Source organism: Anolis sagrei, chromosome Y (genome assembly GCF_037176765.1).
Source record: "Anolis sagrei isolate rAnoSag1 chromosome Y, rAnoSag1.mat, whole genome shotgun sequence".
In the NCBI taxonomy this organism is placed as follows: domain Eukaryota; kingdom Metazoa; phylum Chordata; class Lepidosauria; order Squamata; family Dactyloidae; genus Anolis; species Anolis sagrei.
Window position 1 is genome coordinate 72,296,226 of NC_090035.1, and position 14,964 is coordinate 72,311,189.

A 14,964-nucleotide genomic window follows, 5' to 3' on the forward strand; every position below is an offset into this window, starting at 1 on the left:
AAGACATGTAATGGCAAAGTCTGACTGTGTGGAATTAAAAAATAATGAGAAGACACTATTAACGCCATTTAGATTGGCTAAAACACACAAAGGCCGTAATGATAAATGTTGGAAGTCTAAACATCAAGAAGGGACAGATTTTTAAGTTGTAGGAACATGTGCAAAAATATCTAATGTTTAGTTGGGTCATTCCAAGGGTGACTCCATCAAAGTCTGTGCAAGAGTAGTGCAGATCAAGGAGGAATGAGAAGATAGCACAATGCCTCTGTGAATACTGATGATCTCCTTAGATGTAACACTATCTCCAAATGACCAGATAACATTTCCAAGGAACAATCACTCACCTTGAGAAGAGAATTTAAGATTTCTGATTACTTGATCTGCAGAAATTCCCAAAGAGAGGCAGAGGAGTGAGTCTCACTAGGAGCATCTTCTTTGATGATTATTTCCTCACAGCTGATGGACTGACAAGATAGGTAGATCTTGTCAGGAGGTAATTGCATCAGCCAACTCCAAGATGTTGGTTTTGTAGACACTCATCTACTCTATATCCATGTATCACACGTATCCTTGGTGGTGCAGCAGGTTAAACCACTGAGCTGCTGAACTTGCTGACCAAAAGGTTGATGGTTCAAATCTGGGGAGCGGGGTGAGGGTTAATGCCAAGGGAAACCTTTACCTTTACTCAATGTATTTTATCAACTGTGGGTTTCTTTGGTAGGTTGTAATGATACAGAAGCAAATAGAGATGAAAGTCAAATTTGCTCAGCTCTTCCTTGGCTAGCTAGTACTGTAAATCCTTGTGCTGGCAGGACTGAAGACCGACAGGTCACAGGTTCTAATCTGGGGAGAGTATGGATGAGTTCCCTCTATCACCTCAGCTCCTGAGGGAAGCCTCCCAAAAGGATGGTTAAAACATCAAAACATCCAGGCGTCCCCTGGCAACGTTCTTGCAGACAGCCAATTCTCTCACACCAGAAGCGACTTGCAGTTTCTCAAGTCTCTCCTGATACAACAACAACAAAAAAGCTGTTGGGTCCACTTCAAGGTTTCTGCAGATAAAAGGATTAGCTTTCATGGATCTTAAGAATGAAGATCCACATCCACAATGTAACTATAGACTTCATTACAACTGTGAATTCTGAGCTAAGGAATTTTATTTTGTGTAATTTATAAGACAGTGATCAACATTCCTATTAGCGTTATGTGATTTGGCGTTGTTGTTGTTCAAATTAATACAAATCCCATTCTAAGATGTCAATATAATTCTGATATTCTTTAGGAGTAGGGTGTTCTATCACATGAAATCAAATTTCTTCACTTTTACAATCAATAACACAGTCTATCTTTGGTGTCTTGGTTTCTGGGGTTATTTGGGGCGCTGATTCAGAAGATTGCATCAGCTCGACTTTTTAATATATGACTGACATTGTTTTTCCATGAATGAGCAGATGATGACTGGTAGATGACATATGTTCTATATTTCAAAAACTAAAGCTGATAGGAGATCAAGTATAAGCCAGTACATCAGGGCAAGCCAATGAAGGGTTGCATGTTCCATCCCTTTTAGAATACCAATGAGAGCATGCTGCTGCCCGAAAGTTTACCCTATTAGCAAAGAAACGGGTTTCTACATGATCAAAACACCTGAGAACATAGGGTAGAACAAAGGTTCTCAAGGTTTGGCCTTGTCAAAAAAAGACAGCATTGTGATGTGAATCTGGACTCTTTTTATTATTTGCTTTGTTGATTCTGGACTGTACCCTGGACTGCTGTGTTTTGGTTTCTGACTTGGACTTCTGACTGCTGTTTTCAGACTACCGGCTTTGTTGATTTTGGAACATTGGACTTGGAATTGGAATTCTGGTTGGTGCTTATTTCTGTCAGTAGTAATTTCAAACAGTGAATTTGTATACTTTTACATAATTATAGTGTAGTTGTCTATATCCAAAGTGTTTCTTGCTTAAGTTTGAATAATACTGAATTTTACTTGGTTTTTAACTATATGGTATCATATGCAGTATTTTAAGGGTGCATCTCACCATTGATTTATTGTAGCCTTTCAACGGTTTGTATAGTATTTTTGTGGTGTATTTAGTAGGCTTGATTGATCAGGAAAAATGGTTCAAAACTCGTTTCGGATGTAGGGGGTGCTGGTGGTTCAATTTGGAATTAAATTTTAAAAAATTCCAATTTTTTTTGAACTTTCTGAACTTTCTGAAATTTCCTAATTGCTTTGTTAATGGCGGTCACAATTGCGCAATAGGCGAAAAACACCAAATGGTACTGAGCAAACTGTGGCTGTTGGCTCTGGAGAAGATTTGCACTTCATGGTTTCTGCAGATAAAAGGATTAGCTTTCGTGGATCTTAGGAATTCAAGGGATTCTCTCTCCCTTATTTCAAAAGTTAGGGAATATAGTTATGGGATTTCTAGTGTCTTCTTAGGCAACTCACAGCAAACAAAGAAAATAACAAACAACCCTGAGAGCTTTTGGGGCCTTTTGAGCTGATTTCACAAGTTAGGGAAGTATAGACATGAAAGTATGGGATTTCTAGTGTCTTCTTAGGCAACTCACAGCAAAGACACAAAGAAAAAAAGAACCAGTCCTGAGAGGTTTATGGGGCTTTTCAGCAGATTTCCCCAGTTAAGGAAGTATAGGCACTAGGCAGGAAAGAAAATATAGGATTTCTAGTGTCTTCTTCGGCAACTCACAGCAAAGAAACAAAGAAGAAAGAAAGAAAGAAAGAAAGAAAGAAAGAAAGAAAGAAAGTAAGTTTCTCTTACATAAAACAACCAAATCTAGATTTCATTTTTTGGAATTTCTTTATTTTTTTGAAAATTTTCAAATGGTGGATGGTTGAATCCGTGGATAGAGAGGGCCAACTGGACTTCTAACTCCAGAATCAAAGTGGTTATGTACTTATAACTGTTCTCACAAATTCCAAATTTCAAATCAGATCATTTCAAGGCAACTTCAGTACTTCATAAGCAATGGATAGAGAGAGATAACTAAATTAAGGGGCATTCACCATCTTGCGATTCTTCAGGAAATAAGAGGAATGCTAGAAAAGCATCCCTGTTACCAGAGGCAGCCCTAGGTAATTTTCAATGGTAAGCAAACAGTATTTTGGCACACCCCACCCCCAAAAGCAATCACTGATATATATTTTCTGTTCGTCGTGGGAGTTCTGTGTGCCATATTTGGTTCAATTCCATCATTGGTGGAGTTCAGAATGCTCTTTGATTGTAGGTGAACTATACATCCCAGTAACTACAATTCGCATATGTCAAGGTCTATTTTCCCCCAAGAGCGCCTCAAGAGCGCCCCTGGGCAAAATCAACTATACTGCGACTGCTTACTTTGCGTAATGGGTTGAGCCGCCCCTGCCTGTTACCCACCTGGGAATAAAATAGTACCTCTGGACAACATGTCTTAACAAAGGGGTAGAATCCAGAAACCATACTTTCCTTTATTAAAAAAAACCCAGCCCTCTTTATGAGAGCCAGAAAATAAAGTAAAATCCACTTCCTTCTCCTTGTGGAACCTGCCAATGCAGCTTCTGCAAGAGTCCCAAGCTGAGGAAGGGTGGTACCACACAGCCCTTTAATCCAGGAGAAATCACATTTTAAAAACACAATTCTGCCCGGGTTCTAGTCTGCACATGCCCCCAAAAGTGCATGCTTCCAGGAGGACAGGGAGATACTCACACCCCTTTTCCAAAACCCCTTAAAAACAGGGGAGGAGTAAAATAATTTACCCAGCTACCATTAAATTGCTGCCGGCCCTTTCCTGGTGCATAGGAAAGACAGGAGGGGTGGCAGGAGTGATTTTCCTCCTCCCCCCTTTCTCCTGGTGTGTCATTCCTACATGCCAGGAGAGGGCCAACAGGACTTGGTGACCAGGTAAGTTATTTTACTTTCCCCCCCGCCCTGTTTTTAAAGGGTTCGGGGGAGGGGAATAGAGCCCTCTCGTGAGAAGGCTGTGTGGATGGCCCCCTCAGAAGTTGCAGAACTTCCAAGGGGGCCATCCAGACAGCCTTCATGCTGGATTTGACCAGGGTCTTTTGGGAAGACCTGGGTCTTCCCAGTATCAAATTAATTCAGCACAAAGCAGGGTTTTCCTGCTATATGCCGAAACTATTCATTTTTCCCGGAGATATCATCTGTCCAGCCCAGGAGAAAACACGAGAGGGCACACATTTTAGGTGCTGTTTGGATGCTCCTGGAAAAAGGGACCTCAGGGTCAGCGTGGGACGATAGAGACCTGGCAAAAGGGTGGGATGTTGGCAAAGCCACTTTCCTGAGGAGTGAGATCAATATCTGCGGAAGGCACAAGGGACTTCAATTGAAAACTCTGCAGGATGGTGGTGAAGAAGAGGAAAAGCTCCATGCGGGCCAAGCCTTCGCCCAAGCAGTTCCGTTTCCCTGGAAAAGAAAAATACCAGAATTTGTCTGCAGGCAAGAAGAGACACATCCAGATTCCTGATCAGATACCTCCTGAGATGCAACCAAAGAGTCTTTTCACCTCAAGTCCCCTTTTCTTTTCCATAGCATTCTTTGGCCCATTCTACACTGCCATATAATCTAGATTATCAAAGCAGTTATTCCACATTATCTGCTTTGAACTGGATTAACTGTCATATAATCCAATTTAAAGCAGATAATCTGGATTTTATATGGCAGTGTAGAAGGTATTTGGACTTTTTGTGGTCTTTCCCTTCCAACCAGCCATCTCATTGTCTTATATCTACTTATAAAAGATGTCCCTCATCTCCACCTTGCTATGAATTTGTGGATGGTCTCGTTGTTCATTTGGGGAATCTTACACACCGGGGAGACCCTGGTGGCAGAGTGGGTTAAAGCGCTGAACTGCTGAGCTTGTTGATCAAAAGGTCGCAGGTTCTAATCCAGGGAGCGGCGTGAGCTCCCGCTGTCAGCCCCAGCTTCTGCCAACCTAGCAGTTCAGAAACATGCAAATGTGAGTAGATCAATAGGTACCGCTCTGGCGGGAAGGTAAGGGCACTCCATGCAGTGATGCTGGCCACATGACCTTGGAGTTGTCTATGGACAACGCCGGCTCTTCGGCTTAGAAATGGAGGTGAGCACTACACCCCAGAGTCGGACACGACTGGACTTAATGTCCGGGGAAAACCTTTACCTTACCTTTTTACACACTTATATCTCTAAATCCAAATACAGTTTATGAAGACTACTTTCAAAAACACAACAAATTTTCTGATTAGGCACAAAAATCACATTACATGAAATTCCTGGAAGGAATCTCCACTGGTCTATTCCAGGCACTATAAAAAGAGAGGTTGCCCAAAGAAACAAAAGAAATGTACAACTAATACTATAAAATCATGAAATGCAGTCCATAGAGTATATGAGGAGACTCTTAACCCTTACATAATTTTTCATGTTTGTTGTGGGAGAATAAGGAGGCTCAAAAACACAAAAGGTCACAAGCTTTAAAAGCAAGTATGGGGTATCAAGCAAAATATGGATGTGATCCCTCTCCTCATTGGAGTTTTTAGGAGAGTTCTACCTGCGGAGAAAGGCACAAAGGCATCATTCTTCTTGAAGCTCCCATTCTCATCCAAGAAGTTCTCTGGGTTGAAAGCATTGGGGCTTTTAAACATTGTGGGGTCATGCAAGACAGTGCTGAGTATTGGGTAGACCGTCATCCCCTGGGAAGGGAAAGAGTTATGAGTTCAGAATAGCAAAATGTTGTTTCAGAATAAGTATCTTGCATAGCATTCTTCTATACACCCCGGATCCATCAGCTCCATTTTGGTGTTCTATGTAAAGGTGGTGGGACATTTGGGTTTATCTGAGCTTGGCTCTGCACTTAGATAACTTTTTCTATGATTTATGGTTGAACTTCTTTTAAAAAAAACCCTCTTATACCTTAGGGATTAGGTATCCTCGGAATTCAGTGTCACAAGTAACCATATGGGCCACACTCATAGGAAGGACATCACTGCATCTCTGCACTTCATGGATAACAGCATCTGTATAAGGCATCTGCCTCCGGTCTTCAGTATTTGGGACACGATCATGGCCAATCACTTGATCAATTTCTTCATGCACGTTTACTGTTGAAGAATGCATATAATTAACCATCTGACTTTTTTTCTCCTGTTGCATGATAATATTCCTCCCATTTTTCTGAGTACCTGCTTCATGTCACATAGTCAAAAAATGAAAAATGCTGATGCCAAATATTTTTAGTTCTGTGGGCCCTTAGTGTTCAAGCCCCCCCCCCCCCCAGGATACTTAGATGCTGAGGTCCCACGATCGATAGTGACATAGGAAAATGGCATCCCATATACAAAATGGCAAACAATACAAAATGGAGAGAGAATGGGGATCTGTGAAATCGTGGGAGACTTGGCATCAAGATTTCCTTTCCCTTAAGTATTTTAAAGCCATGATTGGCTAAACCCCCTAGATGCAGAACCCATGGTTATAGAGGGCTGACTATCCTCAAATGAGTGTGGAAAAGAGGAATACAGGGTGAAATCAGAACATAATAAGCCATGATTGGCTAAACCCCCTAGATGCAGAACCCATGGTTATAGAGGGCTGACTATCTTCAAATTAGTGTGGAAAAGAGGAATACAGGGTGAAATCTGAACATAGAATTGACCAGAAGCTCACCATAAATTTCCCCTGGAGGATCTAGAGCAACCTTCCTAATGCCACAACCCCTTAACGCAGTTCCTCATATTGTGGTGATCCCCAATCATAAAATTATTTTCGTTGCTATTTCATAAGAGTAATTTTGCTACTGTTATGAATCGTATTGTAAATATCTGATATGCAGCTTAGTATCTAGATCTAGGGAAGTAATGCTATCCATGCTCTATTCTGCCTTGGTTAGACCACACCTAGAATATTGTGTCCAATTCTGGGCACCACAATTGAAGAGAGATATTGACAAGCTGGAATGTGTCCAAAGGAGGTGGACTAAAATGATCAAGGATCTGGAGAACAAGCCCTATGAAGAGCGGCTTAAGGAGCCGGGCATGTTTAGCCTGAAGAAGAGAAGGCTGAGAGGAGACATGATAGCCATGTGAGAGGAAGTCACAGGGAGGAGGGAGCAAGCTTGTTTTCTTATTCCCTGGAGACTAGGACACGGAACAATGGAGATTCCATCTGAACATGAGGAAGAACTTCCTGACTGTGAGAGCCATTCAGCAGTGGAACTCTCTGCCCTGGAGTGTGGTGGAGGCTCCTTCTTTGGAAGCTTTTAAACAGAGGCTGGAGGCTGTCAGAGGTGCTTTGAATGCAATATTCCTGCTTCTTGGCAGGGGGTTGGACTGGATGGCCCATGAGGTCTCTTCCAACTCTATGATTCCATGATTTTATTATTCTACTGGACCAAATTTTTTTTTGGGGGGGGGGGGAATCTGATATGCCCAAATTTGAAAACTGATGAGTTGGGGAGATTGATTTTGTCATTTTGGGAGTTGTAGTTGCTGGAATTTATAGTTCACCTACAAGCAAAGAGTATTATGAACTCCACCAATGATGGAATTGAACCAAACTTGACACACAGAACCCCCGTGACCAAGAGAAAATACTGGAAGGGTTTGGTGGGCATCTACCTTAAGTTCACCAACATCCAGAAAGCACTGTGGACTCAAACAATGATGGATCTGGACCAAACTCAATATGCCCAAATGTGAACACTGGTAGAATTTGGGTAAAATAGACCTTGACATTTAGGAGTTGTAGTTGCTGGGATTTAAATTTCACCAACAATCCAAGAGCATTCTGAACCCCAACAACGATAGAATTGGGCCAGACTTTTCACACAGAATCCCCATAATCAACAGAAAATACTGTATTTTCTAATGACTATTGGCGACCCTTCTGACAGCCAGGTTGAGAAATGCTGATCTATAGAGTCCAATAGATGTATGATCTCTAGGGATCTCTAAGTCTTCCGGGATGACCCTATGATCTACATCTGGCAAAAATTCAACCTGCCAATTTGGGCTAACTGTCAATGCAGCAGCAGTAGCAGCAACAACAATACCTTGCACTTCAGGATATTTCATCAGAAACAAGAAGCCATATTTCAGAGTGCAACTGCCTGTCTCTGATCCACCAAGAACCAGATTAAGAATGCTGAGCTGCAAGTTCTTGATATTATATTCACTGCCTGGATTGTCTTTTTCCTGAAAGTAGGGAAGAACAACACATCATGAGACAATTTGAATAAAAACCACTGGCAGGTTGAATAGGAAAAGACATTCTGTCCTAGACTGAAACTAGACAAGTCATATAATCCTGCTGCATTAGAGCCTGGTTTCTCATCTGTGTTTCAGATGCAAAGAATGGAAAATATAGGCTGGTATTCTGTGCTCCAGTTATAGATTCTTAACTGAGGGTTCTGGGTCCATAATGGCTCCATACTCACAATGCCCCTCTCCCTCTACTATACTAAGCAGAAGATACTCCAAGAAATTGAGGTCTATTCTGAATTTAATTGGGGCTCAGAATGACATTTCTGCCCGGTCCCTTCTGAAAGAGAAGTTGTAACAAGCTGAAAGAGGACTCCTGTTCCGATGCCATGTCATCCAAAGGGCTCAGATCATCAGCCAAACAGCTCCCCGTCTATGTGACAGTTTTTAAAAATCTTTTTATTGAAAAGTTTTTCATTTACATAAAAAAGGGGGTATCAAGGGAAGATGGAAGAGTTGGAGATTGTCCCCCCCCCCCCCCCCCCCACCTATGGAACACCCTCCCTAGAGATATCAGATTGGCCACCTCCTTCTTGTCTTTTAGAAGGAAAAGCAAGACCTGGTTATGGGACCGATCATTTGATCAGCGAGCAGCAAGTGGAAGAAAACCACACAACTTATGGCAATGAATTTCGATTTTTATGGATGTGTCTTAATTAATTGTTTTAATTGTTGTTTTAATTTTTAATATTTTGATTGTACTTTGGTTGTTTTTATGATGCTAGCATTGTATGATGCTTTTGTTAGGCCGCCCTGAGTCCCCTTTGGGGAGAGAAGGGCAGGGTATAAATATAGGAAATAAATAAATAAATAAATACATTGGTAAAGTAAAGGGGAGGATAAGGGGGTGTCAGAAAGGGAATCTGGAAAAAGGGGGGGTGGATAATAGTGGAAGTGAAAGGGGGGAGTCCAGAGAAAGAAGGGAGGGTAGGGGCTTTTTGGCTTCCCGTCTTCTCAAATCTGAGTTACGTCTTCTCCTTTCCACACTTCTTGTGTTCTGTATCCTCTTCTTCATCAAAGGTTATAGGGAAAGATGCTCTTCTCCCTACAACATTTATATCAAAATTTCCATTTTTTTTCTTTTTCCATAAATTTTGTTAATAAACTCCAATCTACTACAGTTTTATTTTGTTTGTATCTAAGTTGTTGTGTCAAGCTGTCTATATTTCTCATTTCTATCATTTTGATTAACCATTCCTTTAGACTAGGGGTTTCTTTTCCCCTCCAATAACGCACATATACTATTCTAGCTGCTGATATTAAATAGCTAAATAATGCCTCTTTGTTTCTGTCCCAGTCTAGATCTAAAATACCCAGAAGGAAATATTCTGATTTAAATTGAAATTTTGTTTCAAGGATTGCTTGGATCGCTTTGTGTATCTCCCTCCAATATTTATTAGCTGTTTCACAGCTCCACCACATGTGGTGAAATGTTCTCTTTTCTTTTTCACATTTCCAGCACTTTTCATTGGTATTTTTATAACATTTTGAAAGTTTAACCAGTGTTATATACCACTGGAAAAATATTTTATACCAGTTTTCCTGGATATCGTACGAATAAGTAAGTTTTATTTTCCTTGTCCACATTTTTTCCTAATCGTCCAATCTTATTGTATGGTCAATGTTGGCCGCCCATTTTATCATACAGTCCTTTATGATGTGACAGTTTTTTTAAAAAAAAGCAATGTATGCAATTAAAATAATCAAAGAGCCACCTTTGCTCCCTATGAAGGAAGTTTCCAAGTTTGGGAGTAGCTACTGAGAAGGCATTTTTCCCCACCAAACATGTTACTACATCTTGCAAAAACTCTCCTTGGACTCCATGCATGCTTTCTACTTTGTGGTATCAATTCTCATTTTCTATTCTACTCTGCATCCAATTAGAAGAAAGTATGATAGATTAAAGGTTTCTTATTTCATTTCTGTAAGTGACAAGGAATAATCCCCTCAGTTCAGGACACTTCATGCACCTTAATGCACCAACAAAGTACCTTTTCCATCTGGATGAGGAAGCAATCAATAAAGTCACGTGGGAAGTTAGGGTCAAGAGTCTCTTGATTTTTCTTGATTCTCTTGGCAACGAAGAGCTTCAAATCCTTGGAATCATAGAACTTACTGTAGAGTCCCGGAATGTACTTGAGGTAGTTGGCATAGATGTCATAGAACTACATAAAGAGAGAGACCATGCTAAATGGGTTAGCTGCCATTTTCTGCCAAAGCATCCACCGCAATCCCTTAGTTTGGCTTGAAGGGATTTCTGGTGCTAGTAACAAAGGGAACATCTAAGGCCTCTGTTTTGTTTTAAGTAGGATGAACCAAAGATACCCCAATCATCCCCCAACATATGTGAACCACCCAAGTTTAATGACTGGGACATTGTGACTTAAACATCATTTGCAAACAGTCAACTATTGCTGGTACAAGAGGTGTAGGTGTAGAGTGAAGCAGTGAAGAGACCTAGATGTGGAGATGCAAAAGTTGGGGAGCAAGGAACCAAGGATAGGAAAGCAGAAGTTCAAAACATATGAAAAAGGTTTTGGATGCCATGAATTTTAAATGTTTGGATTTTTATTGTACAACATAGTATAGATCTAATAGTAGCAAGGGCGTGATGCAGAATAGTGGAGGTGGGAGAAACTCCAAGGGTCACCCAGTCCAACCTCCTGCTATGTTGGAACACAAATCAAAAAAACCCTGACAGTTGACCATCAAGACTCTAATTAAAAACCTCGAGAGAAAGAGACTCCACCAGACTCTAAGGCAGTGTATTCCACTGACAAACAGCTCTTACCATCAGAAAATTCTTCCTAATGTTTAGGTGGAATATCCTTTCCTTGCCATTTGAAGACATTGCTTTATTGAGTTCTAGTGTCTATACCAGCAGGAAACAAGCTTGCCCCCTCCTCAATGTTTCATCCTTTCAAATAAAGTGTTGTTGTCATATTGCCAGTCACCCTCCTTTTCTCAAAACTAAACATATTCAGCTCCATAAGCTGCACCTCATAGGGCTTGACTTCCAGACCTTTGATCTTTTTGGTGGTCCTTCTCTGCACACATTCTAGCTTGCCCATATCCTTCTTGAACTGTGGTGTTCATATAATAGGTTAACATTAGAGAGAGAAATAAGGTTGAACACTGTGAAAGCCACTCACTGTATGGCTATCAGCCTCCTCCCATTAGACTTAAATCAAGGAAAAGTTTCATGAGAATCACCACTCCTCTTAATGTTCCCACAGCAAATGCAAAAATATCCCTGTAGGCAGCAAAATCAGGCAATTTCCAACTGGATGCAGGGAAGTGGGGAAAAGAGAAGGAACAGTTATGTATAAAGATTGTCTTTGTGGATAACAAAAGAAGAGAAACTATCTGGATTGGAGATGGGATTTGGGACTGAACATGTGAAATGAATATCTAAGTAGGCGAGAAATGAAGAATGGAGGAAAAATCAGGGGAGAGATTATGACAGATGGTTGTAGAATAATTAAAACTGATCATTATTGCAAAAAGAGTACCTGGGCCCAGGAGGAGCTCATTTCCAAGAAGAATTCATTTAGCATCACCAAGAGGGCATGAAATTCCTTGTCTTCATAGTCAAATCGGTTCCCAAAAACAATGGAGCAAATGATGTTGGTGAACGCATGGCTGAGGAGGGTGGTAGGCTCAAACGGCTTTTCTAGAGCACAGCAAAGAGAATGGATGAAGAAGCAGTCCACAGATAGTCCTTCTGGTGCCAAGAATACGACCCAATGCACACAGTGCAGACTAACTGTTGGGCAAAGGGACCTGTTATCCCTCTTGCTTTAGTGGTCACAGTACTTTCACTGAACAACATGAGTTCAACCTGTCTTTGACACCTCTCTTACCGTTTGTCTTCCGAAATTCCTCCAGCAGGAATTGAGCTTCCTCTTGAATTCGCTGTTCAATAGACTTTTTCCCCATTCCAAAACTTCTCAAGACGGCAAGGGAGAATCGTCGCAGTTCCTTCCAGCGTTCTCCATTGGCAAAGCCCACTCCTGAAGGAAACGAGAGAAACGACATGGCAAGCAGAAACAAGAGTGGAACCATTGTTGTAAATGTAACTGGGATACCTCACCATATCCTTGGAAAGTAGGCACCATTGAAGGCATGCAAACTCTTCCACTGAACTCTTCTGCCTTGTCTATCAGGGCCTCCTTCACAGCTTGGTGTCCACATAAGACCAGAACCGGGCGTGATCCAAAATAGACGGTGAAAACAGGGCCATATTTTTCATGTAGCTGTAGAGGAAATCAACCTGTATGTCTACACACTCCTTTGGTTTAGGCCAACCTTTGAAATGGGCTAATCTTACACATTTGGAAACAAGAGTACATTTCAGTGTACAGTGTTCCCTCACTTATTGAGGGGGTTCCGTTCCAGGACCACCTGCAATAAGTGAAAATCGACCAGATAGGGACGCCATATTAATTTTAATATTTATACATTACTAGCCATCCCCTGTCACACATTGCTGTGGTCCAGACTCTGTATATGTGTTTTCTGTGTGTATATATTTGTGTATGTGTGTATTTATGTGTGTTTGCATATATATGTGGGGGAGGGGGGTTGCACATGCGTTGTAATATATTTTGTAATTTTTGGCTTTTTAAGTGTCTTCTGTTGTGTTTTTCAGTGTTTTTATGAGTGATGGTCACTTGTTGGCCCGATAGGTGTATTGTGTCCAAATTTGGTGTCAATTCACACAGTGGTTTTTTAGTTAGGGGATAGTGGGCATCCCTGCTTGACCCCTCTTTCTATAACTATTTCTCTAGTATATCCCCTATTTACCTTCATGTTTGCCTTCCCCTTTTTATATATTTCATTTATGGCTTCAATAAATTCCTTGCCTATTCCAAAATTATCCATTCTTTTAAATAAGAAATTGTGGTTAACTGTATCAAATGTTTTATATACATCTAATTTGATAACTTTTTTTTTACTTTTCTGGGCAATAACGTTGATCAAATTCCTCAATGGGTGGCTTATATTTCTTCCCTTAATAAATCCGTATTGATCATCCCCTATCACTTTTGGTAATATATCCTTTAATCTATTTGCTAAATTTTTTGCAAATATTTTGTAATCTTGATTTATTAAGCTAATTGGTCTATATGAATTCACTTCTCTTGGATTCTTCCCTGGTTTGAGTATTGTTATTATTTCTGCTTCTCTCCAGGACTCCGGTACTTCTCCCTCTTTTATTTTATTATTAAAAATTATAGCTAATTCTGGAATAAGAACCTCTTTCATTTGTTTATAAAAATTCTGCAGTAAATCCATCATTTCCTGGTGATTTTCCTTTTTTAAGATTGTCTATTACTTTCTCAATCTCTTGATATGATATTTCGCTCTGTATTTGTTTGTTTTTTCCTCCTCTCCTATTTTTTCCTCATCCAATCTTCACATGGTATATTTTTTCTCCTTTATATAATTTCTGATAGAAATCTGCAAATATCTCCCTTATGCTTTTATTATCCTTTATCAATTTATTTATCATATATTTATTTCACTCTTGTTTTTCTTGAAGCCATAGCAATTAATAGAATATCAAACTATAAATCCTAGAAACTAATCCAGACAAGAATAGCATTTTGGCTGCCTGGTGTCCTTTAGGGTGTATGTAAGTCCCATCATCAACTGACACACAGAGAGAATGCAGGCAGGAATTGGATGGTTAACTGGAGCAAACTTTCCAAATTAACAGAGTCAAAATAAAATGATAGTTATCCTCTCCTTTGGAGGACTACAGAACAAATGGAAGATAATATTTTTGTGTTTGTGAAAGAATATCAATTAGGGTTCACTTTGAGAAGACATTTTTGTCAATTTTCTTCATTACAGATTATATCCATGCAATAAAAGATGAAAAGAAAGAAGAAAGCAAAGAAAGTAAAGAAATGGACAAAGAAGAAAAGGATGGCTTCCAGTGTTCCTTTCAGCAGTTATACATACACACAAGAAGTACCATCAGCAATCCTTTCTAATCGTTCAACCCAACAGTTAGCAGATCTTCTTTCCCATCAGAATCATAGAATCATAGAGTTGGAAGAGACCTCGTAGGCCATCCAGTCCAAACTCCTGCCAAGAAGCAGGAAAAATCGCATTCAAAGCACCCCTGAAAGAGTCCGAAAAAGAATCCATACCTTGAGAAGAGATTTTAAGATTTCAGATGACTTCATCTGCAGGAAATTCCCAATCAGGGGCAGGGGAGTGGGTCCTGGAGGGGGTTTCCCCTTGTGCAATCGTTTCCTCTTTGAAAATATGAGCAAATGGCAAGAAAAAAAGAAAACAAGGAAAAGGATGACTGCACCACCCCATTCCATGTTACTTGTTGTCAACTGTCTTTTTCTTGTGGAAGAATGCAAATACCGGCCCCATCCAGCTGAAGCTTTGTGGTCTTTTATTGGGGTTGGTTAGGCACCGCCTTCTGTGTTTCATAACTGAACAGACCTGAAGCACAAGTCAACAGTAAGAGCAAGCAGGAACCAATCATACTGACTACTAATCCTTGGAACTCAGGAAAACATTGTTTATTCCTTCATAGCAGGGGAATGGAGTGGACGGATGTATCAATGTATGAATTGAAAACATATGTAGATGATGTCATGTTGGTTCTGGAAAAACCGTGAGAATGTATGGAAGTACAATTGACCCCATCTAAATTGGCTGAAGTGCTTAAACACTATAAT

At 40.4% G+C, this 14,964-nt stretch overlaps 1 protein-coding gene across 1 annotated transcript; it reads right to left on the bottom strand.

The window, feature by feature from the left end:
• Nucleotides 1-2,825: 2,825 nt before the first annotated feature.
• On the bottom strand, nt 2,826-14,704 carry LOC132780072 (cytochrome P450 2G1-like). The gene is made up of 9 exons (XM_060783603.2): nt 14,419-14,704; nt 12,351-12,513; nt 12,121-12,270; nt 11,770-11,930; nt 10,249-10,422; nt 8,050-8,191; nt 5,913-6,100; nt 5,551-5,692; nt 2,826-4,427 (listed from the first exon to the last, which is right to left on the bottom strand). Exons 1-9 carry the CDS (start codon nt 14,596-14,598, stop codon nt 4,246-4,248), a joined length of 1,482 nt encoding a protein of 493 aa, XP_060639586.2. The 5' UTR covers nt 14,599-14,704; the 3' UTR covers nt 2,826-4,245.
• Between the last annotated feature and the right edge of the window lie 260 nt (nt 14,705-14,964).